The sequence below is a fragment of the Haliotis cracherodii genome, unplaced genomic scaffold, assembly GCF_022045235.1.
Source record: "Haliotis cracherodii isolate W230 unplaced genomic scaffold, xgHalCrac1.p SCAF_17, whole genome shotgun sequence".
Classification (NCBI taxonomy): Eukaryota; Metazoa; Mollusca; class Gastropoda; order Lepetellida; family Haliotidae; genus Haliotis; species Haliotis cracherodii.
The window spans coordinates 29,468,848-29,493,831 of record NW_027266272.1 but is presented as its reverse complement, the minus strand read 5'-3'; the positions used below and the strand labels follow the sequence as shown (position 1 = coordinate 29,493,831).

Genomic DNA, 24,984 nt, shown 5'->3' with positions numbered 1-24,984 from the left:
GTTTCTTGATTCCCAATGCCACGATGTCCAATCTTCCAATGTCCCTCCCCGCTGTATGTATTTTGGTTCGTCCCTCCCCGTGGTGGTATCGACCTGGCACTGAGCGGCGGGCTGGGCCAACACTATCTCTTGTACGTGAAGGAGGAGAGGGCCGGAGCATGATGGGAGTATTCCTAATCTCACAAGACAAGAGATAGCAAACAATCGTACGTTGTTAGACGCTTCTCACATTGTTTGTGGAGTAGCTGAACAGCCCAACTGATTGAACGTCTCATGAAAAACGGTGATCGATACATATTGCTATTGATCACAAGACTGCTCAACAGTGGACGTTTGTCCCACACAGATTCCACTATCTTATGACAAAAATACGGTTAACGTATAGATTCTATATATTACTTCCACCAAGTGCACCAATGACAGAATTGATATCTTAAATGCAGTCCCTGAAAATTTGCCATATGTTTCCCTGCTGCGATGTTTGGTGCAGTATGTTTACATGTGTCTTCTGTTAGTTATTTTAAATACACAATAATGTTTACCGTTGTTATCCCTCAAACTGTTTCAAAGGTGGTTTCGGAAAGCCGAACGTGAGTTTCATCGTATCAATCTTGAACTGAGGATCAGCTAAAATATCAACACCAGATTCTGCAGTGCAGACCGTTGATAAAGAGTTAGTTGTACAATGAGTGTGTGCTGGGATCGGCTACTGCTGGAATGATGTGTTCGACATTGAGTTTGGTATAACAACAACGTGCATCTTTCATCCAGGTCTTTGATGTGCCAGATCCAGGAGCATGTTGAGATGTCTTCACGGGAGCACATAGAATATGGCTTGGGCAGATTCAACATCACATTTGAGATCGTCTCGTCATAACGGCCTTCGTCGGGCTGTGAAGGACACGTCGTGAACATTTTCCTTTCATGGTTATCGTTCAAAGGATACAGTGCTAGCTACCGTTCACATAGGACCAAGAGTACACGATTGATATAGGAATACTCCATTTGAGAGTCGTGTGTAACTGTACGGAGGACACGTCGGGTAAAATCCGACACAGATTGAATATTCCTTCATTTGAAATGTCAGTGTGTATCCTCAGTAATTCAATGAAGACTAGAAACAATTTTTGTGTAGTGGACTGCCAATTAAGATATCAAGCTGTATCATTGCTTCATTGGTGCAGGTGGTCGGAGAAAGGTTGTTTTGTATATGAAATGGCAGTGATTTGTGCCATTTTTCATTGCCTGTTCGTTGTATTTTTAACACAACCAAAGGGGAGTATTACAATGGATATTGCAATGTGAACAATTCGTAGATGACTGTTCAGTATAAAGAGTAGTGTCAAGGCATATTCGTCGAGAGGCGCCAAAAGAGAAGTGTGAGTATTGATATTAGATTTATGTTCAATCTTGCACGGAGAGTTAGGATGCTGTGATCATTATTAATTAATTGCCTTTTTAGGTTGAATTTAGTGGCTGAATTAGGTTGAATTCAGCAGCTGAAACCAGCATACATGTATGGCAACGCACACATGCACTCTGAGACTGGTCTCGGGTCTGTTTTGTGAGTGAGTGAGTGAGTGAGTGAGTAGGCTTTTACACCGCTTTTAGCAATGTTCCAGCAATGTCACTGCGGGGACACCAGAAATGGGCTTCACACATTGTTCCCATGTGGGAAATCGAACCCGGGCTTTCGGCGTGACGAGCGAACGCTTTAACCACGAGGCTACCCTACCGCTCCCAGTATGTAGTAGTGCACGGAAGAGTGAATGCATGTTTTTTTATCGCCGGAGTCATTTTCATCTTCCATATAAATGACTTTCCTCTCAATACACTGTGGTGCAAGAATGTGAAACGAAACTATTTAGTCGTGTGTTGTGCTAACATTACATATTCATAGTTATCTATTTGATATATGTTATATATTTACGCGAATAACTACATTCTGAAATAGCAAATTGGTTTACGTCAGAATAACAAGTTTCACGAGACAGCCTCCGATATATCCCTGATTCTTTACTTGCATATTCAAACATCTTCAGAGTGTTACTAACGGCGTACAAGCACATTAAAGTAATTTTGTAGACACCATAAGAATTAAGTGTATTTCGTCTTTTGTATGGCTTTAATAGGTACAAACCCATGGAACGTCGTTATTCAAATCCGCCATATTGACTGAGTAAAGTTTCAATACCATAAGAAGTGAGTGCGTAGGAAGCTCTGAAAGACAAAACTATATCCATAAGTCTTTTTTATCGATATGATCATTTCCAGGGAATATACATATTCTGTGTGTATTTGTCGTTATGGTTAATGTTGGATTAATAAGTATTAAGAGTATGTTTAGTTTTATCCATCAAAATGTCATCAATGCAATTTCATAACGTTTATAATGATTATGAATGCAATGTTGCAGAGTTTTTCGTTTGAGTTCTTCAAAATGACAATAAAGCATCCAAGATTTAAGGTTTTGTATCATGGCACAAAGTCACGTAGGTTTCCAAGTCAAACACAAGCAAGAAAAGTCCTCAATCACGAGATACATCTCAATCCCTGAGTAAATGTTTGTTTGTTGTTCAACGCCGCATTCATCAGTATTCCAACTATATGGCAACGGCCTGTAAATATTGGAGTCTGTAAGTAATCACGGACTACCAGATCCATTAGCTCGCCTCTTACGACCAGCATAGGTTGCCCGGGACCAAGTCTAACCCGGAATCCCAACGGTTACGTGAGTGCATGAGTGGTTGCATGTTGTTTTACACTGCATTCCGCATTCCGCATTCATCAGTATTCAAACTATATGGCGGAGGTCCGAAAGTATTGGCGTCTGTAAGTCATCAAGACCACCCATCCAATTAGTTTTCATATCCACATGCCGTTTTAACCGAACAATCAAAATCTCTTTGGTACATAATTTGAATAGTGTGTGCTCGACACATATTCTTTGATAATCACAGTAGGGGTTAACTTCAAATTAGCAATATCTGTCGGCAGGTTGCTGACGTTGCTCGTTAGCCACATAAAACTGACTATAGAAACACATGTAGAAACACATGAAACGTGACGTCTGGGTAAAACAATTGGGATTCTAATTTTATCTCTTTAGAGAAAGTAAAGTCATGAAAATGTTGCCCCACATGTAGCCAAGAGTCTTTTCCTGGTGTCCTCTGATTTGATATCGTTATGGCTTGGCGACCTTGCTCTTTCACTGCCGACCCGTGAAGATTCCGGGGTAGAATTGGTCTTCAGCAACCCATACTTGCCGTAAAAGGCGACTATGCTTGTCGTAAAAGGCCACTAACGGGATCGGGTGGTCAGGCTCGCTGACTTGGTTGATACATGTCATCGATCCCAATTGCATGGATAGATGCTCATGATATCAATCACTTGATTGTCTGGTCCAGTCTCGATTATTTTACAGACCGCCGTCATATAGCTGGAATATTGCTGAGTTCGGCGTTAAACAACAAACAAACCAACCAACAACTTTCACTGCCATAACCATGAGATGCGAGACATAGAACATATTTCCATTCCCTGATTCGTACTGAACCCATGATGTAATCGACAGACACAGGAACACCAACCTGATCTGCTGTGAAACATTTATGCAGTGCGAAAGGATTATTGGTCAACTTGTCTTCCATAATATTGAAAGTAAACTGATCGGTATGGCATCACACCATATGGTCCAAAACATTTGGTGGCCAACAAATTAAGCTGCAACTTTTGGAGGAAGTCATCTGATCCCGAAAATGAATGCTCAAACAAATAATTTGTCCGCAGGTTTTACAAAATCATTGGACGTGTTGGTTGTCATGAATAAAAATGTACTATGGATCCAAAAAGGAAAACATGTATCTTTTGAAGCACTAACTGAAAAACATAATTCGTCTGAAACGAAATTTCATAAATATATTATATACATACTTCATGTCATTGCATGAGGTTGTGTTACAGTATTGTTATGGGTGCTTTTAAGTTAAGCAAAACATGGAACTCTTTATCATCGTGCGGAGAACCTAAAATATGCTTTTGAATTATTTCGTTTCATTTTTGGTTTTGTCAAGATTTCAATGGAAGACCCACCGTTCCACGCCTAGACAATACATTCACAAAAAAAGTACTGTGGTCTTTCCTTCCCAAAATATGCTTCTGATGAGACATTATTTCCTTCCAGTAAACTGCCAACGGATCAACAACTTGCAGTTCCTCATAATTTGTCATCGAATGCGGCTTCATAATACATACCAAATAAAGTCTTTTATCAATATTTAATGTTTGATTTGGAAGGCGGAGGTTTGCATGCCATCGCGCCTCTACGGGAGAGAATTCAGCGAGGAGCATTGATTGAAATCACAGACGTCTGTCGTGTTGGTTTATTGCGACCCCATGCAGACCCCTGATCCGAGTGTAGAAATGTCTATTTTCATATCAATAAAATAATAAATATAATACATAACCTATACATACCATGCATGCTGTCTGTAACGCGTTTCGATGTCGCGTTTGATCAGGGTTTACCCAGTAAATATTATAACATACATTATATGATTTGAATATTAGACCTTTTGAAGTGAATATGAAAGAAAAATATTCATATATTCAAATATTCATAGCTGTGATTTGGTTTCAAAAGATGAAAACTGATTTGCCTCTGAAAGGTCTCGTGAACTCTGCCAACATACAATGAAAAAGTGTGAAAACGCCTAACTAAATATAACTAGAAATCAGAAAAGGTGTGCTTTTGTCCTCGAGTCCGTTTTGAAACACATCGAATGAGATTCTAACCCGAATGACGAGATTGTTGTGTTTGATAACCTCATGCCTAAATACGCAAAACAACCTAATTTGATTGTAGTGGCCAAAGGGGTTTTCACAATTTCTCAATATAGATTTTAGAGCAGTTTTAACCAATCCGATATTTAGACGTTAACCGAATAGTGTCCAGCTAGCTTTAACAGATATGTTCAACTGTCAAGTCGTCTGAAACTTTCTGTAATTTGTAATTATGTGCATCGTTTGAAACATGTTCAGATATGTCCTTGGCACAGCCATATCTTCAGGACATAGAGTACAAGTGGCATGATGATAATTGTTTACTTCGATCTCCTTTGCCCAGGTGGTTCCTGTTTTCGTGATGTGTCGATGGCAGGATAGTGCCGACGCACAGTGGTAAAACTGACGCACGAAAATCAACGGTTCAATCCTATGAAGTAAATATCTAAACAATAGGAATCCTAAATAATTTGCTTTGCTCACTAGCATCTCTCCCAGGCGTCATGAAGGATAGATCGAACAAAGTGAATTAGTGTGGTGGAAGACATCAGCTTGATTACAAAGCCACAATCAATATAAGCCAGCTTTCATCTACATCTTCTGTCAGCAACACTTGCATCCTCTACCCTTTCCACAATCAGGCCAATTATTATCTGCCGTCTCTAAGTAATCGTATTTACATGTCAAATAGACATGAATGTAAGAGGTCTAATGTGACAAGACTGATGGCGTCTCTACTGCGATGGTGGTTATAAATTCTGCTTATTGCAATTCATTGAGATAGGAGATTCAGGACACTGTTGACGCTTGTTCCGGGGATACATTTAAGTGTCAGTTTAAAGGAGTCGTAATAAATACACTTACTATTTTCATACAGAATACGGTGCTGGATAATGTTTGCAGGACCTAAGCCTAGTTCAATAATGGGGGCAATTAATTCTAACGAGTTATAATGAAGGGGTTTCATTGTGGTAGTCGTTGTTGACTAATGTATTGTGGTGGCCCTGAGCCTATACTCTCAAGCACAGACAGATCATGGTACACTGTAGTAATGACGCTCAGACATGGTAATGTCACCTTCTCGGAAAGCAGGCAGCGGTATATTGCCGTCATGCTGCTGGCTACACCAGAGTACCCTTCACTCTGTAGTGATTGATGGTGAAAGATGTGCCTAGGTTCTGAATGTATGAATAAATAAAACAGAATTGAAAAGGGGACTATAAAGGATTTAGCGGTACCAGTGCCGCTAGTCATTTACGTTTATTCTCTTTCTTTTCAAGCAGGATGCTTGGTGTAGAGAGACACAAGAGGCTGTAAATCAGCTTCAGTTAATTACTCTCGAGTCGCCTCGCAGGATCTCAAGGAAGACAGACACGAACGTACCAGACATCTATTTACAGATGCATGCAAGGTGCTCAATACAGCATGTTTAGATTATATTTCATATTTACGCTTCGGGTATTATTCATATCGAAACAGACACTTCTAAACTCGGATCAGGGGTTTGCATAGGTTCGCCGTAAACAAACATCACTGGAGTCTGTGATTTAAATCAATGCCCCGACCTCAAGCCTGCTGAATTCTTCCCTTCAGAGATATAAACCCAACAGCAGATCCAAAACTTGGTATGTAACATATCAGTGTCAAATCTCCAAATCAGCAGATTAGATGGTACATGTGCATCCGTCTCTGGGGTATTGTTAGGTAGCATATTTATGTTGTTAACTTGAACAAATATAAACGTCATCAAAAGTTTACTTCAACTATGGCCAGGCTCTTTTTTCCTTTTTTTCAATCGGCAGAGTAGTCAGCCACCGTACCGGCACAGTTTGGGCAAGGAAGAATAATTCAATCAGTACAATGTAGACACTGTAAAAACTAATTATAATATGAAAACTGGATTCTATAGAGGACAAAACCAAACATTATTGATCGCCCTGGGAAAATCGTATACACAACATGTTTAACTGACCTGCTCGATGAAGAGATACATGTTTTTTTAAAATGCGTCATGCGTCTACGTGATTTTGTAGAAAGGATATGTCAGCAATATAAATACCACTGCAATCTCACGCCATTGAGGGCCAGTCTAAACTGAGTAATGTTTTGTTTGTCTGTCTTATTATGTATTTGTTGCGCAATGCTGTGTGAATGTTACGGACTCAAATATACACCGTTTCAGAAATTATATTGATATTCTTGCCGAACAAATGTTTTGTTGTTTTATCAGAAGACATTCACAGTAAACTCTGAGACTTTATGTGACCCGTGACCGGAAATAAATTAGGATGAAACAAAGTACACATGGCATCAACCTACTCTGTTACAGCAAGCCAGACTTGACTTTTTTTTCTGATTTCACATGATTTAATATCATCAGCAAATTCTTCGATATCACTAAGCATTAAATCTGATCATTCTCCCATTACTTTGGCCTTAATATTATCTATTTTGTCATGTGGAACAGGCTTTGGGAAATTCAATAATCATCCTTTACATGAAAGCAAATACATTGAAGTTATAAAGGATACCATCAGATCAACTCTGTTACTGTATCAAGTAGATGTGAGTGAAGGTGTTACCAATCATTCTATCGATAACCGTTACTCAAAGAAACCTTGTAATTAATGATTGGAATTCTTCTACGGAGGAAAATATTCTTCAGATAAAAGAAAAAAAACTAAATTAGAAACATTAGAATAACGTTTGGATAAGTCCGATGGAATTGAAAACAAAATATTTTACAGGAAATTAATACAGTGAAAAATAAATCACATAATTCACGGTATGATGATCACATCTGGAACTAAATGGATTGAAGACGAAGTAAAGCCAACCAAATACATTTTGAAATTAGAATCTCGAATCTATTCTGAATAAATCCTTCACTGAAATTGGAAATAAATGATGGCACTGTTATACCCGCGAGCAGGTACTTAGCGAAACGAAATTGTTTTACGAAAAACTATACACCGCAAGCTTGACAGCTATTGACTTGGCTGATTATTATAAAGACATTAATGTACCAAATTTAACTGAAAATGTATTTCTCACATGAGAAGGAAATTTAACCATTATTGAACTATCACAAGCACCGAAACACACAAATAATGAAACGGTCCAGATAGTTTAACAACGGAGTTTGTGGAATAATCTGGAAAGATTTAGAAGAGTTTTCACCGAATGATTATGTTGTGGCAACAAAAAGGGTAATTTATCAATTTCACAGAAGCATAAAAGTGCATAAAGAATGAAGTGCATTCCGAAAAGAAATAAACCCCCAAAGTATGTTTACACTTTCCTCATGACAAAATTATTATTTTAATCTAAAAGTCACCCTCACTCTCAAAATTGAATCATTTAATTTATTTTCCGCCCTCCCATCTCCTCCAAGTACTGGTGGCCACTTCTGGTGTCCATCACCGTAATAGTGCCAAAAGCAGCGTAGAACCCCACTCACTCACTTCAAGTACTAGTGAAGATAAACTTTAAAAGATGAATTTCAATATACATTGAAGGGTAAACCTGATAAACTAAAACGAGGTGTTATGATGTTGACTCCTGAACATGGCAGAATTTAATCCCCGAATCTTAGGGAAATCATTGTCATCACTGAAGTTGAGTTCAGTAAGCAGATTAAATACCGAAAATCTAAAGTGGATTTTGTGCTTCTTAAACAGATTGACCAATCAAGGTCTGGGATAAAGCTTGCAGAATTATTTGTATATGAAGAATGAAATTTATCATATAATGGGCAACGATATCCGTCGGGGTCATATGCGGATAGAGATGCAAACATCGAAGGTCAAATAGGGACTACTTTCAGTGTTTACAAACATGTCGTCGCCCTTTACATTCGGCGATTGTATCAAAATTAACCATCGGGAATCTGGAAGAAACTACTGGGATAATTGCTATCATTATCAAACAATAGTCTAATATTCTGATTTCTTCTCCACAAGTTAACAGTTGGATTTGGCTGAAATATGTTCTAATTGTTACCTTGTTTCGTTTTGTCGCTGTGTGTACATCTGACTGCACTTCGTAACGTTATGACAAGACAGGCCGACTGTCAAGGTTTCATAGACTATGGTAAGAGTAGCTTCCCTTTGATAAAGGGCAGTTACTCTATCGGACAGCGCGATGGATTGCCGCGAAAGGCAAGTAAAAGCGATTTGTGTAGGCAGTTGTTGTTTTGCATTTATGAAGTTACTGTATATGAAACAGGTTTCAGTTGGAACTATATTGGCCTCTGTCACTGTCCGACTGACATATCACTTACGTAATATATATTAATGCGCACATTCCAGGAAAACTTGAAATGTTTAGGTAATGTTTGTGAGTGATGGGAAGAGATTTTCGAGCACATAATTGAAGAATGACATTTTATGATAAAGAGCTTAGCTTGTGTATTTAGGGTTGGTAATATCCTGTATCAGGAATAGACACTATGTATTTTTGTTCGCCAAGGCTTGCTGAGTATTGGTTATTTCCTAATATAGGATATTCACTATCCCAAAACACACTCGTGTGATATCCGCTATATTCCAACAATACAAATACATTTTGGAAAGATGTATTTTCAGAAATGGCTCGATATCTATTTGTCAGAAATAATGATGTATAAACCGTTATTGTCTGTTTACTTATGAACTGTACAAATATTATATCCTAAACACAAACCTAAGCGCGTTCCTTGTCCAATTATGTTTGATGCGTTTAGGGTTTAAACATGTATAGTATCTAAACATGTTTGGGATTTTATTGAACAGCTAAACATATTTGGATCTAAACATGTATGTGTGTACATTCTAAACACATGTTATACCGTATAGAACTGTAAATGCGAATTTAAAGAAATTGGTAGTAGTAGTAGTAGTAGTAGTAGTAGTAGTAGTAGTAGTAGTGTATGCGTTATTTAGTAATAATGTGCCCGAATAGTGCTTGACTGGCTCAGGCGTAGGCACAGCTTATTCGGAAAAAAATTTACACTTTAATTACAAATATGTTTGCAAAAAATTTTCGTTTGTTAGCCAAATATGTGTCCATTAATTGGTATATTTGTTGAAAACATGAAGTACTAGGGACTGTCTCAGTCTATAAAACAATTGCAGCAAAATGTTAAACCTCTGGCATATGTCTGTCTCAGAACGGGAACGAACGTAAAGTGCAAAGAAATATGACACTGATTGATGCCTGAAACTAAATATAAGCATGCTTTTTTCTCTACTTCCGTGTCCACAATCATTTTACTCATTAAAATTGGTTTCCAATAAATACGAAAAAAGTGCTATACTGAACCGCAAAAGAAACCTCACCCCAAATAACACTGCATGAAAAGTTGTCATTTAAATATCTGGGTAATTATTGTCAAAGTTTCCAAAATGTACCATTACCTTGTCCGGAAAATGAAATTTGATGATATGAAAAACAAAGCAGATGACAATAAAACCGATCGCCCAAACGCATCACGGTAACGGCCATGGTAACCCGATGCACGAGAGTTCCGTGCAAATTGAATTGCGCATGCGTTCCCCCTATAAAAATCCACACAGATCGAATAACATTCATTCGTTATTGAATTGCTACCACAAGCCAAGATTGACAAGAAATCAACGACACCAACCCCTTGTAAGATTGCAAGCTGAACAAACCGCCCGTCAAGTAGCCAATGCATTTCAAGTCCGCGTAAGGACCATATACAGGCTCCAGCAACGGTTCGAGACCACAAACACTAAAGATGACCGACCACGTAGTGGGAGACCATGGGTCACCACCTGACGTCAGGATTGTCAGATTGAGCGACAGCATCTTCAAAATCGCTTTGTTACTGCTACGGAAACTGCTCGACAGACCATATGGACACACCAGCGACACATTAGTGCGGACACAGTGCGTCGACGATTGACCAGCAGACACCTCCACTGTCAGAGGCCACACCGAGGACCCATTCTGACACCACGTCATCGCCGGGACCGTCTTCAGTGGGTAACACAGCACCAGTGTTGGCGCCACCAGCAATGGAGAAGAGTCCTCTTCTCAGACGAGAGCCGTTACTGTATCTCTACAGCAGATGGCAGAGAGAGAGTCTGTCTACGCCGTGGAGAACGTTATTCGGATGCTTGTGTTGTTAAGAGCGACTCGTGGGCTGGCCCGAGCATCATGGTGTGGGGTGGAATTGGTCTTTCACAGAGGGTCGGCCCTGTGGTCTTCCAAAACATCGGTCCATGGAGAGGCAATGCTGTCACAGCAGCTCGGTACATTGATCAAGTCTTGAGACCACACGCCATACCTCATTTGGCACGTCGCCGCAACCACGACCATGCAGTGGCCTGCCCTCAGTCCCGATTTACATCCCACTGAGCACATGTGGGACGAGATTCAAAGACGGCTGAGTGACGCCTGACCAAGGCCGACAACTGCAGCTGAACTGCGTCAGGCGTTCCTCTGAGTGTGAACTCAAGTGCCCATGGCCTTCATCAACCGCCTCATCCACTCCATGTATCGACGTTGCACGGCATTCATGAATGCACATGGCAGACACTCGAGATACTGACTTGTGATGCCATTCTTCAGAGACGAGTGTTGTGTTTCACTTTAAGAACATTTGACTCTTTAATTTCAACCTTGATGATCAGTTTTGCCAAGTTTCATCTTTTTGATATGTCTCAACGTGTGTTTACAGTGTTTGGACAAATAAGGTTTCTCATATATCTATCCATGGGGACATTTCTTTTGCGATTCGGTATATATTTCTCAAAAATGAATTGGCGGTTTAGTCTTGAAGAAAGAGAATTCTAATTTCTCAGTCCATCTACATTCCCTGCATATCTCTCAGTCCATCGACATTCCCTGCATATCTATCAGTCCATCTACATTCCCTGTCAATCTCTCAGTCCATCGCCATTCCCTGCATATCTCTCAGTCCATCTACATTCCCTGTCAATCTCTCAGTCCATCTACATTCCCTGCATATCTCTCAGTCCATCGACTTTCCCTGCACATCTCTCAGTCCATCTACATTCCCTGCCAATCTATCAGTCCATCTACATTCCCTGCCAATCTCTCAGTCCATCGCCATTCCCTGCATATCTCTCAGTCCATCTACATTCCCTGCATATCTCTCAGTCCATCTACATTCCCTGCCAATCTCTCAGTCCATCGCCATTCCCTGCATATCTCTCAGTCCATCTACATTCCCTGCATATCTCTCAGTCCATCTTCATTCCCTGCATATCTCTCAGTCCATCTACATTCCCTGCATATCTCTCAGTCCATCTACATTCCCTGCCAATCTCTCAGTCCATCGCCATTCCCTGCATATCTCTCAGTCCATCTACATTCCCTGCATATCTCTCAGTCCATCTACATTCCCTGCCAATCTCTCAGTCCATCGCCATTCCCTGCATATCTCTCAGTCCATCTACATTCCCTGCATATCTCTCAGTCCATCTACATTCCCTGCATATCTCTCAGTCCATCGACATTCCCTGCATATCTCTCAGTCCATCTACATTCCCTGCATATCTCTCAGTCCATCGACATTCCCTGCATATCTATCAGTCCATCTACATTCCCTGTCAATCTCTCAGTCCATCGACATTCCCTGCATATCTCTCAGTCCATCTTCATTCCCTGTCAATCTCTCAGTCCATCGACATTCCCTGCATATCTCTCAGTCCATCTTCATTTCCTGCATATCTCTCAGTCCATCGACATTCCCTGCATATCTCTCGGTCCATCGACATTCCCTGCATATCTCTCAGTCCATCTTCATTTCCTGCATATCTCTCAGTCCATCGACATTCCCTGCATATCTCTCAGTCCATCTACATTCCCTGCATATCTCTCAGTCCATCTTCATTTCCTGCATATCTCTCAGTCCATCGACATTCCCTGCATATCTCTCAGTCCATCTACATTCCCTGCATATCTCTCAGTCCATCTTCATTTCCTGCATATCTCTCAGTCCATCGACATTTCCTGCATATCTCTCAGTCCATCGACATTCCCTGCATATCTCTCAGTCCATCTTCATTTCCTGCATATCTCTCAGTCCATCGACATTTCCTGCATATCTCTCAGTCCATCTACGTTCCCTGCATATCTCTCAGTCCATCGACATTCCCTGCATATCTCTCAGTCCATCGACATTCCCTGCATATCTCTCAGTCCATCGACTTTCCCTGCACATCTCTCAGTCCATCTACATTCCCTGCATATCTCTCAGTCCATCGACATTCCCTGCATATCTCTCAGTCCATCTACATTCCCTGTCAATCTCTCAGTCCATCTACATTCCCTGCATATCTCTCAGTCCATCGACTTTCCCTGCATATCTCTCAGTCCATCTACATTCCCTGTCAATCTCTCAGTCCATCTACATTCCCTGCATATCTCTCAGTCCATCGACTTTCCCTGCATATCTCTCAGTCCATCTACATTCCCTGTCAATCTCTCAGTCCATCTACATTCCCTGCATATCTCTCAGTCCATCGACTTTCCCTGCACATCTCTCAGTCCATCTACATTCCCTACCAATCTCTCAGTCCATCTACATTCCCTGCATATCTCTCAGTCCATCTACATTCCCTGCATATCTCTCAGTCCATCGACATTCCCTGCCAATCTATCAGTCCATCGCCATTCCCTGTCAATCTCTCAGTCCATCTACATTCCATGCATATCTCTCAGTCCATCGACATTCCCTGCATATCTCTCAGTCCATATTCATTTCCTGCATATCTCTCAGTCCATCGCCATTCCCTGCATATCTCTCAGTCCATCGCCATTCCCTGCCAATCTATCAGTCCATCGCCATACCCTGCATATCTCTCAGTCCATCGCCATTCCAAGTCAATCTCTCAGTCCATCGACATCCCCTGTCTTATTGGCCTACGCAGACTCTATGGTTATGAAACATGCTTACAACTGCAAGAATCACGCACAGTTATTATGAACATGCTCAGCCGCAATCACGGAAAGCGGAGCGACATTTCAGGGCCAGTATCCCCCCCAAAGACCCCGATAGTGAGAAGAACCCTCTGTCTTCTAAGGAAATAAACTCAAAGGCACAGGCGAGCGGAATGCTGTAATGTCGATACCGGCGCTGTTTTGTTTTTTTCAGCCAGCAGAGGGAGGATATGGTTTGTTTACATTTTTGTTGTTTCCTTGCTTACACCACAGTGAGACATATCCAAGCTGTTCACGGCGGCCCTCTAACTACCACATATTGCGTCGAAGAAACCGAGTGGTTTATAGTATCAACAACGATCCACGCTCCGTGGTCCGATGACACACACTTTATCAAGATAGGACATCCGATCCCCAGTTCAGTCGGCCGTTGTGGCAAGGAGGATGTGTTTGGGACCTATTGTTGGTAGCTTCAACATAAAGAATAAACAAATAACCCAAGCCAAGCACTCTGTGTGCTGAAGGTCGTATATGATCGCTCCCGTCAAGTGCTGCACATACCTCGTATATGATATAATACAAAGTAACATATTTGTTGTATATCTAAGCTGTAACTTGCAGGACCAAGATGTCACTTGTCAATGAAAAAGATCCAAATGTAGATTAGAGCAGGAGGAAAAAGACCCGTTGATCAATGAAGAATACAAGTGACGGGTTCAATTACAGCCCTGATATGAATGCTTTTCCGGGCTGCAGGATCGATGAAGTATAACTGATTGATGACTGATTCTGTTATGTGCATGGTTCCTGAGGGGCACATTCTGACACCAGTTGCATATGAATTGCGGGGAATTTATGTCGTAATCACCACCTCTATCACTAAATTGAGGGCAATAGTAGCTTTCTGTTCATCCGCAAATTTATCGCACAATTTCATTCTGGGATTGTGAGTACTTCAGAGAAGCCTTGATGCGGTCCCTTGCACCAGTCTTGCGTTTCAATGCCCTACCTAAGAGTGTTATCAGTCCGACCTCGTGACATCACTTTCAGGAACGATTGTCCTTCGGGTGGTGTGGACCTCCATGCAGCAAGACATGATACGAGTGAATTATATGGCCTTTAAATCGAAGAATGTCAATTCAGAAATCGTGTACATCAGGGCCCACTTGCACAAAGCAATCTTAGTGCTACGACTATTGTAAGCCTATGTTAAAGTATGGGAGTTACGATCATCTTAGCGCTAAGATCGCTTTGTGCAAGCGGGCCCAGAAGCTTGTCTCAGTAGATATTTGCGTTGTTTGCATAAAAAAGCCATGAAAAGATCGAGAATGTTTCTGATCATGTTAAACTTCATTTCTTTCTTAAACTTTCTTTCATGGCGACCGATTACGTGTAGGTTTGTCTTGTTGAACTATCAGGTTTTAATATGAATTATAGTCTTAGGTCAATGGGCCTATGACCTCTCAGCTTGCCATAAATAAACAATTTGGAATATCAATTTTTCAAGATTGTTCTGATTTTAATTTGGCAAACGCACTTCACAGATTTTGAGCATGTGCTTTATCCACTGTGGTGATTAGCAGGAACCACTGTCCTGTTTTGCCATACAACATTCTCCACAAGAGCACAGCATAATCGTCAATACTAAAGTATCTGAGAATCCATGGAAAATAATAGGAAGAGTATCATTACATTACGTGTGATCAGTTTTAATTATCAGGACGAAGAACAATTCTTTACGCAGAGTTATCTTTCCTTGCCCAAACTATCTTTAAATGTTTGCAAACATGTTTTCTGCCTAATGAGAAAATAACTAAAACATTTTTTTGGAAGAAACAGTATTTTTTCATTACTGAAAGGAATGATCATGAATCTGATTTTTCTTTTGTTTCAGGAGAGGATGGATCAGAATATTCCATTCCGTGCACCTCCCACGTCGCCTACCAACAGGAGGAACTTGACTTTCCAAGATGTCCACGTCTCAGGCATCATCACAATCATTCTGGAAGTGGCATTGTTGATAGAGAACCTCCTCCCCCTGTTGGTGATTTTGTGGTGGAAGAGGCCAGGGGAAAGAACTGTGTGCGACAAACTTGTAACCGCTCTGTGTGTGACGTTTATATTTTCAGCGCTCGTGCCAGCGCCTCTTGGATTAGTTTCCTACTTCTATGGGAGTTGGTATGGGGGAAAAGGAACGTGTGAGTGTTATCAGGTGACGTCAACTTGGTGTACCTTATCTTCCATGGCGCTGGTCACCTACATGTGTATAGATCGCCACCAGACGTTATGTCCGTGCCACAGTTGCAAGAACTCTGATGACTGCCGTGAAAACGTTGGCATTATACTTATGTTGATCTACACGGTGACCCTGGCCATAGCCACGTTACCCGTCATAGGACTGGGTCCTGAAATTATGAAAGGAAACACGACTTGTGACTCATGGATAGTTCTTACGCCATCTTCCGGTCGTCGACAGTGTTATTTTATTTCGTTTTTGATATTTGGATTTCTAAATATACTTTTATCAACGTTTTCAAGTATTTTCATTTTCGTACTGTTGCACAAGCCGGATTTAGCTGATAGGATGAAGAAAACACGTATTCCTGTAGAAGAAGGTGTTTCACAGTTGTTGCGTCATCGACGTCCGCCAGAAAATACGTCATGGATGATAATATCGCTCGTTCTGCTCGTGCAGCTGACGTGGATCCCATTGTTGGTAAGACTGTAGCATCTCTCACATTTTTAGACAGAGGATCTCTCCAGAAGGTCTTTTGATAGCAGGTTTATCCAGATGCTTCGATACAGACTATTTTATGAATGAGTACTGATACAAAGTGAGTGAATTGTATTTTACGCCGCTTTAAGCACTATGTTGGTCCAAAATTGACGTGAAGACATTTGCCTTTTGTGAGCATGCGTGGGAGTGACTTGTTTCAAAAACATTGCACCTTTTAGCATCGGTTATATGTCTTCATCGAGATTATAGCTATTTAATGAAGATTCACATGGACATTTAGAAATTCTAAACAACATCATAAACAAACAAAAAATACTCACAAACAGCATCCTAGACTGCCAAACCAAATTTTAGAACAAATATTATGTCAAACTGGAGGTGTGCAAAAATATCCTACTGCGTATGCTTATGTAAAAACTACTAATATAACGATAAACGCAACAGTGAGATTGTTAATTAACACGTGAGTTTTTGAGCGGCCAGTAACTTAATTATGGATTCGTGGTGTGGCCTGTTACAATTCCCCTAAGGACCCTATAGTCTGAGGAGCTTCACTATACAATGAGGATTCATCAGTCCAAACCGCCCTGTAAACAGTACACGTGTTCAGATAACAAGCAAGTGTTGCAAATTCATCCAAGAGAAATGACTCCACTTGAAACGAATAAAAAGAAATGTATTCCATTTGCAAATGTTGTGAACTTTACAGACAAGTCCTGTGTGAAATATCTACTTATAATATGCGCTCATCCAGACATTTGATAATGAAGAAAACCTTAAGTGAAAACGGTAGTGTACGACTTGATGGGTTTTTTTCTGATATTGAAACCGACTGCGTTCTCGAGTCGCTAAGATGAACGTTTCGGACAGACAGGAGGCTATTCTTTTAATAACGTCATGTGACGCCATATTTCCGTAATTTGTCGGAGATATAATGGCCAGTAGCTACGTGACATACTCCAGCTTTAGACAGGGCGGACAGAACACATATTCGTGCCAATAAAATATCAAAGTTAGTTCTTTTGGAAATACATCTGAGTTAATCAATTTCATAAAAAGATATATCCATTTCGGAAGTTGGACGTATTTGCGATCAGATATGTTCTGCGTCTCTTCACGTCGACGGGGCATGGAGTCTTACGCAAAGGGTTTGTCAGACGAAGCTATCTCCGATATGTTTAATTGAATATGTTTTTTAAACTCATTTGTTTGCTCATCGACGCCTCGAAATTAAAAAAACAACAACAAATCCGCTGACGTAACGTTGAGAAAACTGTCACAATAATTTCCAAACGAACAGATGATCCCTTGGCTTGTCAGCGCCGATAATACTTTTATTTATTCTCATTACAATACGAGGAATGTTACCAGGTCATGTGGCATTTACATTTATTTTTCCCCTATTAGACAGACAACGTGTTTCAACCATTACAGCAAAAGTCTTGTTTGGGCTAGATACCACTGCAAGATTGGGTACTGTTTAACGCCTCACTTGACAATATTTCAGCTGTGGCGTGGGTTTGAACCAGACCAACCAGTGATCAACATTATGAGTAACGTGCCACGCCATCGGGGTACGACAACACGCAATCAAGACAATCACCGAACCTGACCATCAGATCCATTTTGTCGTCTCTTGTCGACAAGTATAGTTTCCATTTACAAAAACTGAGCTTGTTTGTGTTGTTCAGGGTTATGGGTTTTTTTTTTCTTAAAACGAATTGGTCCGTCTGTAAGCTCACAGTTACAATAAGTTTCGACATCATTAACACTAGCCTCATTCAACGACGCGCACCGTTTGTCCGGAGTGCGACTCTACTTTCAATGGCATTTATCTTCATACGTAAATGCACAATAGAGCTTTATTGAAGAGACGGGACCCAGTTGTTTTTCTACACACACTACACACTATTCTTAAACACTTACTGCCCAGCAGCGATACCAATTAACTTCTTTTGTAGCATTGACAATATTTAATTTTCTGTACTGGTGTGATGTGTCTTATTCTGAGACTACCTTTCACTTATACGAAGTATTTATGACAAGCCACCAACAGCTATATCCTGTATCACTTTTTGGAACCAAATAGCTACGAACATAACAATCTATAATATGTTGTAGTTTTTTGTATTGCCTGTATTTTAGGCGAATCTTGTCATTATGTTTCGTCAATCCTAATGTGTTGGAATCAACTTGTATTTCCTGTCATTTATAGACCAACTAGGCTTTTACGACATCGACGACTTGATGGCGTCCATCAAAGTTGCTTGTGACGTGTATACAGACGGATTCTTGTGGAAATCTGATGTTACCCTCAGTCCATGTTCCTGTAAGCGCGCCAGATGACTTACATGGAGTATTTGCCATATATTTATATATGTTTTTCCATATCAAAGAGAATTTTAATAGAATAAATATGAGATCTGATTGTGTACACTAACGTTAGTGCCTCGCATACCTGGCCTTGAGGATGACATAAAAAGCCGGGAAAAAGGAACACGACCATGTTTGATAGTGGCTAAAAATGAAACAAACAAAAATGGTTTTCGATGAGGATGTATTAAATAAGGGTATCATAGTTGTGTTTGGGGCCTTAAGTTTTCAGTGTTTCGGCTACCGTTTTCAGCCTAGTAACGTTTTGATCATATTTGTAGGTTTTTGGTCAAAACCAAATTTCAAGTGTATACTTTTTCTTTTGCCCGACAATTTATTTGGTGTATTAACGTATTGAATGTATAGGTGGTCATTGTAGGTATGACCAGTCTAGGAACTGTCATAAAGACCAACACACAAAGTTATAAGGGTCATGGATTTAAGGACCTGTTGTAATATAATATAAAGTTCTTTAGCAGTTTGTCTATTCGGGGAGGGTCGTGAGCATAATATGACAAGCATAAGGTGAGGGTAATTATTTTCAGCACATTAGTACATCAAACATCTCTGCCCGACCCTCAATACTCCAATACATGACCGGTACCTAAGTTTCTGAAAATTGTTTCTCGTCAGAAACTTATCTTCAAAATGACCTCTTCGCCAGGATTTTAAAAAACAACTTTGTCAATAAAAAATAGACCCAAACTTGTTAGCAACCACTGCTGTTGAAATACAATGTTTTTCGATGGTTACCCAACAATATTGATACTGAACTAATATCAAAACCACACAAAACCAAAATATATTCCTTGAGCTTAAGAAGGAATCGACACTTTTTTGTTTATATACACATTATTAGGACAACTGAATGCAAAATCAGATATGAACATTAAGCTGCGAGTGTATATTAACGAGCACATTATCAACATATAAATATAGCACACCGATCAGATCACTTCTGTAATAACGATAGTGTTGACGTTGGAGGAAGTATTATGTTGGATTGATTTAAATTTGTTTTTCCATAGATCGCATCAAACCATATCATCATTGATCGAACCAAAACGAAACAAGTAATTTAATGTGCTATTTCAATATCTGAATGTTTATTGGTATCATTTTGTACTTTTTGTTTCCATATAAATATAACTACTGAGCTGCAGCACCAAACTGACGTCCCTTTGGTTAGTCAACAGTGTAGTCCAAATTATTATAGATGTCGGGGAAATGATAATGGTGACACTTAAAGCGGAAAATAGGGGAGTGATGATACGTGAATTCTTTTGACAATGTTCGCAATCGAACTTGATAGTTGTCATTTTATTAAAGACATATTAGTTTTGTTGTTTCCTTCTTACCCCCGATGGTTCAAACATGCTTGGTAACAGAGCAAGTTGATGTGTGCCAATGTGTGGCAGTAATCTTCAAGCGTCATCCAGCGTGGACTGTAAGATCAGGAATGGGGAAGGCATAGCATGATGGTTGGCATCATGGACAACTATTTACTTCGTCGGGTCACGGTGATACCAAAATAGCCAGGCCACATGTATACTCAATCATAATTTTAGTCACCCGTGAAGATGCGAGTTAGGACTGATCTCCAGTAACTCATGATTATCGTAAGAGGTCACTAACAGGATCGGGTGGTCAGGTTCGCTGACTTGCATGTAATCGTATCCCAATTGTCATAATGTCAGTCAGTTGATTGTCTGGTCCAGATTCGATTATTTACAAACCGCCGTCATATAGCTGGAATAGTGTTGAGTGCAGCGTTAAACAACAAACAAGCAAATAATCTTATCTTACGGCAACATTTGTTGCTTGGTGTCTATCTAACCCGGAACACCCACCGGCAGATTGGGAATGGAGAATTATGTAGTGTTAAGTGTACTTTGGTGAATCAGTTCTAGTAAAACGTACAGCTCCCAGATGTTGACTTAGATTCTAATCTATCACATTAACTTCAGTTTCATCATTGACGATATTGGAAGTAAATACAGATGTTGTGATTATATCTTCCTCATTTTTTCATATGCTTAAAGCTAAAGCAGTATGCTTCGAATTACCAGCAATATCATTGACAAAGGTACTGATCAATAATGGATAATCAAGCCTTGAGGGGCGCATGGCATTTATACGGTCGTTTCTATTAACATTTCATTTAACAAGGACCTTAATCAAATCTAGATGGATACTTTTCAAGCCCCGTGGGGAGCCCGACATTCAGTCTAAGTACAGTTGTACCGATAACATTTCATTTAACAAGGACTCTAATAAGAACTACTATATAGTTAAACAACCGATCAAACACTTTATCCTATGTTCCGTTGCTTTGCAGTGGCCCTTTAATGTGCGCCATAATATATCCACTGGAACCAGAAGTTGTGATAAAAATAATGAAATAAAAAGCCCTTTACTAGCAGATACATCTTTCTAACAATATAAACTACACTGAAAGGGCATACACATTCAGTATTAAAATCAGAAGTACGGATTAATTTGCAGGTTTCATGTGGCAGCATACAGTATTTAAAGTGGCTGTCCTTCTCAGTTGAGTCTCACTCATGGCTGTACAACCCAATCAGTTAATGGCTAGTTGAATAACTGCTTTAAAGAATGATGGTATTCATGCAACAAACCTTTCTGAGGCCAAATGCCCTACAGGTGTATAGAAATACCGCTTTCAAACACCTTGCCCATACAACAAAAAGTGGTCTCCAGTTCGATGTCACAGTAAGAACGATCTATTTCAGACATAGGCATACATGTGACAATGTTCAAAGTACTGGAATTGACCTGATTGAAGTGTTGATCAATAAACAATATCATTTGTGGAATCCCAACCTTTTTAGATTATGCGAGATCATACAGACAGTGCCATTTATGCGGAGCATATAAACAGTACCATTCATGTTTAAGACACAGGCAAAATGGTCATCCAAATTGTTTGGAGTGTTTGGAGTTCGTTTATCATGTGTGCTCTTTGGTCGAATGCCGGCAAATACTTTTTTGTGAGGTACACGTAGAGCAGAAAATATGAAAATGAAGAATACAGTCCCAAACTGAAATCATCCACATTCGAGAAGAATGTTCATATTATTGATTATGTTTCTTTGTTTTGTTTAGACTGATATGTTTTTCTCCTAGCAATTTGTTCTTTTGACGCTGTCCAATCACGTTGAAAGAGGTTTATGATTGGCGTGGAGTCCTTGTAAAGATACATAATTTGACTAAATCGTAAAAAACGATAATGACAAGCTTGATCAATGTCAGCGTATCCCAGATGGATCATATTCTCTTATGGCATTAATGACCAAGTATTCTGAAGCGCCGAAGTTGTGGAGAACGGCATGCCAGGACTCACTGATCGCGTTTTCAAGATTTAAGATTTAAGATTAAGATCCTTGGTCGCTCAGCGCTATACCCTGCTGAAGTGGTAAATGTCCTGCCCCAATCACTTTGTGCTATCCTCGGACGAAGAGAGACCTCAGTGGCGCCAGAGACAAGGGTTGCACCAGAAGGTCTGGTGGTGACGTCAGAAAGAGACAGGGGTTGAATCAGAGGGTCTGGTGATGACGTCAGATAGAGACGGGGTTGAATCAGAGGGTCTGGTGGTGGCGTCAGAAAGAGACAGGGGTTGAATCAGAGGGTCTGGTGATGACGCCAGATAGAGACGGGGTTGAATCAGAGGGTCTGGTGATGACACCAGATAGAGACGGGGTTGAATCAGAGGGTCTGGTGGTGGCGTCAGAAAGAGACAGGGGTTGAATCAGAGAGTCTGGAGGTGACGTCAGATAGAGACAGGGTTGAATCAGAGGGTCTGGTGGTGGCGTCAGAAAGAGACAGGGGTTGAATCAGAGGGTCTGGTGATGACGCCAGATACAGACGGGGTTGAATCAGAGGGTCTGGTGGTGACGTCAGATAGAGACAGGGGTTGCATCAGAGGGTCTGGTGATGACGTCAGATAGAGACAGGGTTGAATCAGAGGGTCTGGTGGTGGCGTCAGAAAGAGACAGGGGTTGAATCAGAGGGTCTGGTGATGACGCCAGATAGAGACGGGGTTGAATCAGAGGGTCTGGTGGTGACGTCAGATAGAGACGGGGTCCAAGAGAAACTGTGATGACGTCACATGTAAAATTATTACAGACGAAGTTCCAGAAATGTATTTTCAAATCGGATGTGATGGTTATTCATATAAAAGTGCATATGTTAAGGTACGTAAGCTAGATGTAACAGAACGCCCTCTTGGTTTCAGATCATGCTAACATTTCAGAAGGCAGGCATGGATGTCAGTGAGGCCGCCATGATGTATGGACTGCTTGCTACGTCACTTCCGGGTTTGTTGAACCCTCTGCTGTATGGTCTGCTGCTAGACAGTTACAGAGAGGGATACAAGAAGATCATTCTCAAAATCTGTGTGTGCTGTAGGCCCAAGACACCAGAGACTCAAGAACTTAAAGGTATTGTCAGATAGATACATTATCATATAGACGACCAATTTTTCCATGATAGAACCTAGGCTAAGAGTTAAAAGATTTGGCCATGAAAAACAAGTTTTCTTTTTAACCTTATTTTCAAAGCGATGAGGTCACGAGGAATTTTCTTTGTTTTGTTCGGATGCATATATTCGGTAGCAACAAAGGCGGTATACATGTAGCTAGCCAAGAGAAGAAAGATAATTGCTGAATAATTGATCCGGACAATTTGACATTAAAAAAACTAACATTAAACCGGACAAAACCGAACAATATTGATTGCCAAAGAGCAAAATCGTTTGCAAGTCATGAGAAACTTTGTAGAATTTGTCATGACCATTTGTCTTTATTGAATTTGAAAGCACTGACTTGGGTGAAATGCGAGTATAAAAATTATTCACTGTTTTAAGGTGTGACGTCATCACGCGGTTTGTTGACGTCAGAGAGGAAAAGACTTACCAAAGTAAGCATACGTGATTACACGAACTCCCAGTGCGGAACTTCTGGATCACACAATCCTATGTTTGACACGGACTCTGTCACAGAGCTGGTTGGACACCCCGATTCCGAGGACGGCTTGACATGTGACCCTGACTATGACGAGTACTATGAAGATATTACCCAAGATAACTGTGCCCAGTGTGACGTCCACGGCGAGCTGTATCAGTCCGGGGGAAGACTTGTCACGAGCGAGGCCATGATGACGTCAGCGGGGAGTACCGATTCGTTCATGGATTCCGAGGACTTAGAAAACCATGTAATGGACGAGAGTGCAATTTAAGAAACACTACCCTATTTTGACACAGCCTGTTGTATTAAAAGGATTTTGTTGAACACCAGCTGTTTTCTCTTGGGGGTGGGGGTGAAGTTTATAGGTATGAATATTATTGATACCAAAGTGGTTTGTTTCTTTGAGAAGTAGAGGGTGGAACGGAAATCGTCTGTTCATATGTGTGGGTGAAAGGTGAAACGAAAGTCGTTTGATCATTTGACCAAATTGGAGGGGAAATAATATCGAGTAAGAAGGTGCCTTGTACTAGTGTTGACATAGAAAGCAATTTTGAAAGCAATGACGTCACTACACCATGGATGACGTCTTATAGTGAAGGTGTCTCGACAAATAATTTCGTTATAAAGTGAGAACGTCTTCCTAATTGCCACACGCTATGTTCTCTCTTTGTGTTCTTGAAATATAACAGCATAATACGTTACAAAAATAGACATAACATTTCAGCAAATAACATCTCATTAAGTAACTCGACAGAGACCTGTGCAGAGAGTGGACATACTTAGTGCATCAGACAACGAGAGGAGATATACAACTTTAAAACTTCGGCATGCACTATATGACTGTGCACTCAGCACGGAATGTTGGTTTGTTTATTTGTTTGTTATTTAACGCCGCACTCAGCAATATTCCAGAAATATGACGGCGGTCTGTAAATAATCGAGCCTGTACCAGACAATCCAGTGATTGACATTATGAGCATCGATCCACGCAATTGGGATCGATGACGTGCATCAACCAAGTCAGCGAGCCTGACCACCCGATCCCGTTAGTCGCCTGCTATGACAAGCATAGTCGCCTTTTACGGCAAGTTTAGGTTGCTGAAGACCTATTCTACCCCGGATCTTCACGGGTACAGCACGGGATGCCTTGATGTCGTGTTAATGGTGTTGTCGGTGCAATCATTAGGTTTCCTT

At 40.5% G+C, this 24,984-nt stretch overlaps 1 protein-coding gene across 2 annotated transcripts in view; it reads left to right on the top strand.

Annotated features, from left to right (window-relative positions):
• The window catches only part of LOC139464591 (melatonin receptor type 1A-like), a 30,748-nt gene extending 6,687 nt beyond the window's left edge, over nucleotides 1-24,061 (top strand). Inside the window, exons 1-4 of one of the 2 annotated variants that reach the window (XM_071246113.1) lie at nucleotides 1,096-1,379; nucleotides 15,590-16,411; nucleotides 23,061-23,265; nucleotides 23,691-24,061. In XM_071246113.1, the coding sequence (XP_071102214.1) occupies nucleotides 15,596-16,411; nucleotides 23,061-23,265; nucleotides 23,691-24,061 (1,392 nt within the window). In that variant the 5' untranslated portion in view covers nucleotides 1,096-1,379; nucleotides 15,590-15,595. Of the gene's footprint in view, nucleotides 1-1,095; nucleotides 1,380-15,589; nucleotides 16,412-23,060; nucleotides 23,266-23,690 lie in introns of those variants that run through there. The other variant, XM_071246111.1, reaches the window with a different exon arrangement.
• Nucleotides 24,062-24,984: the final 923 nt, after the last annotated feature.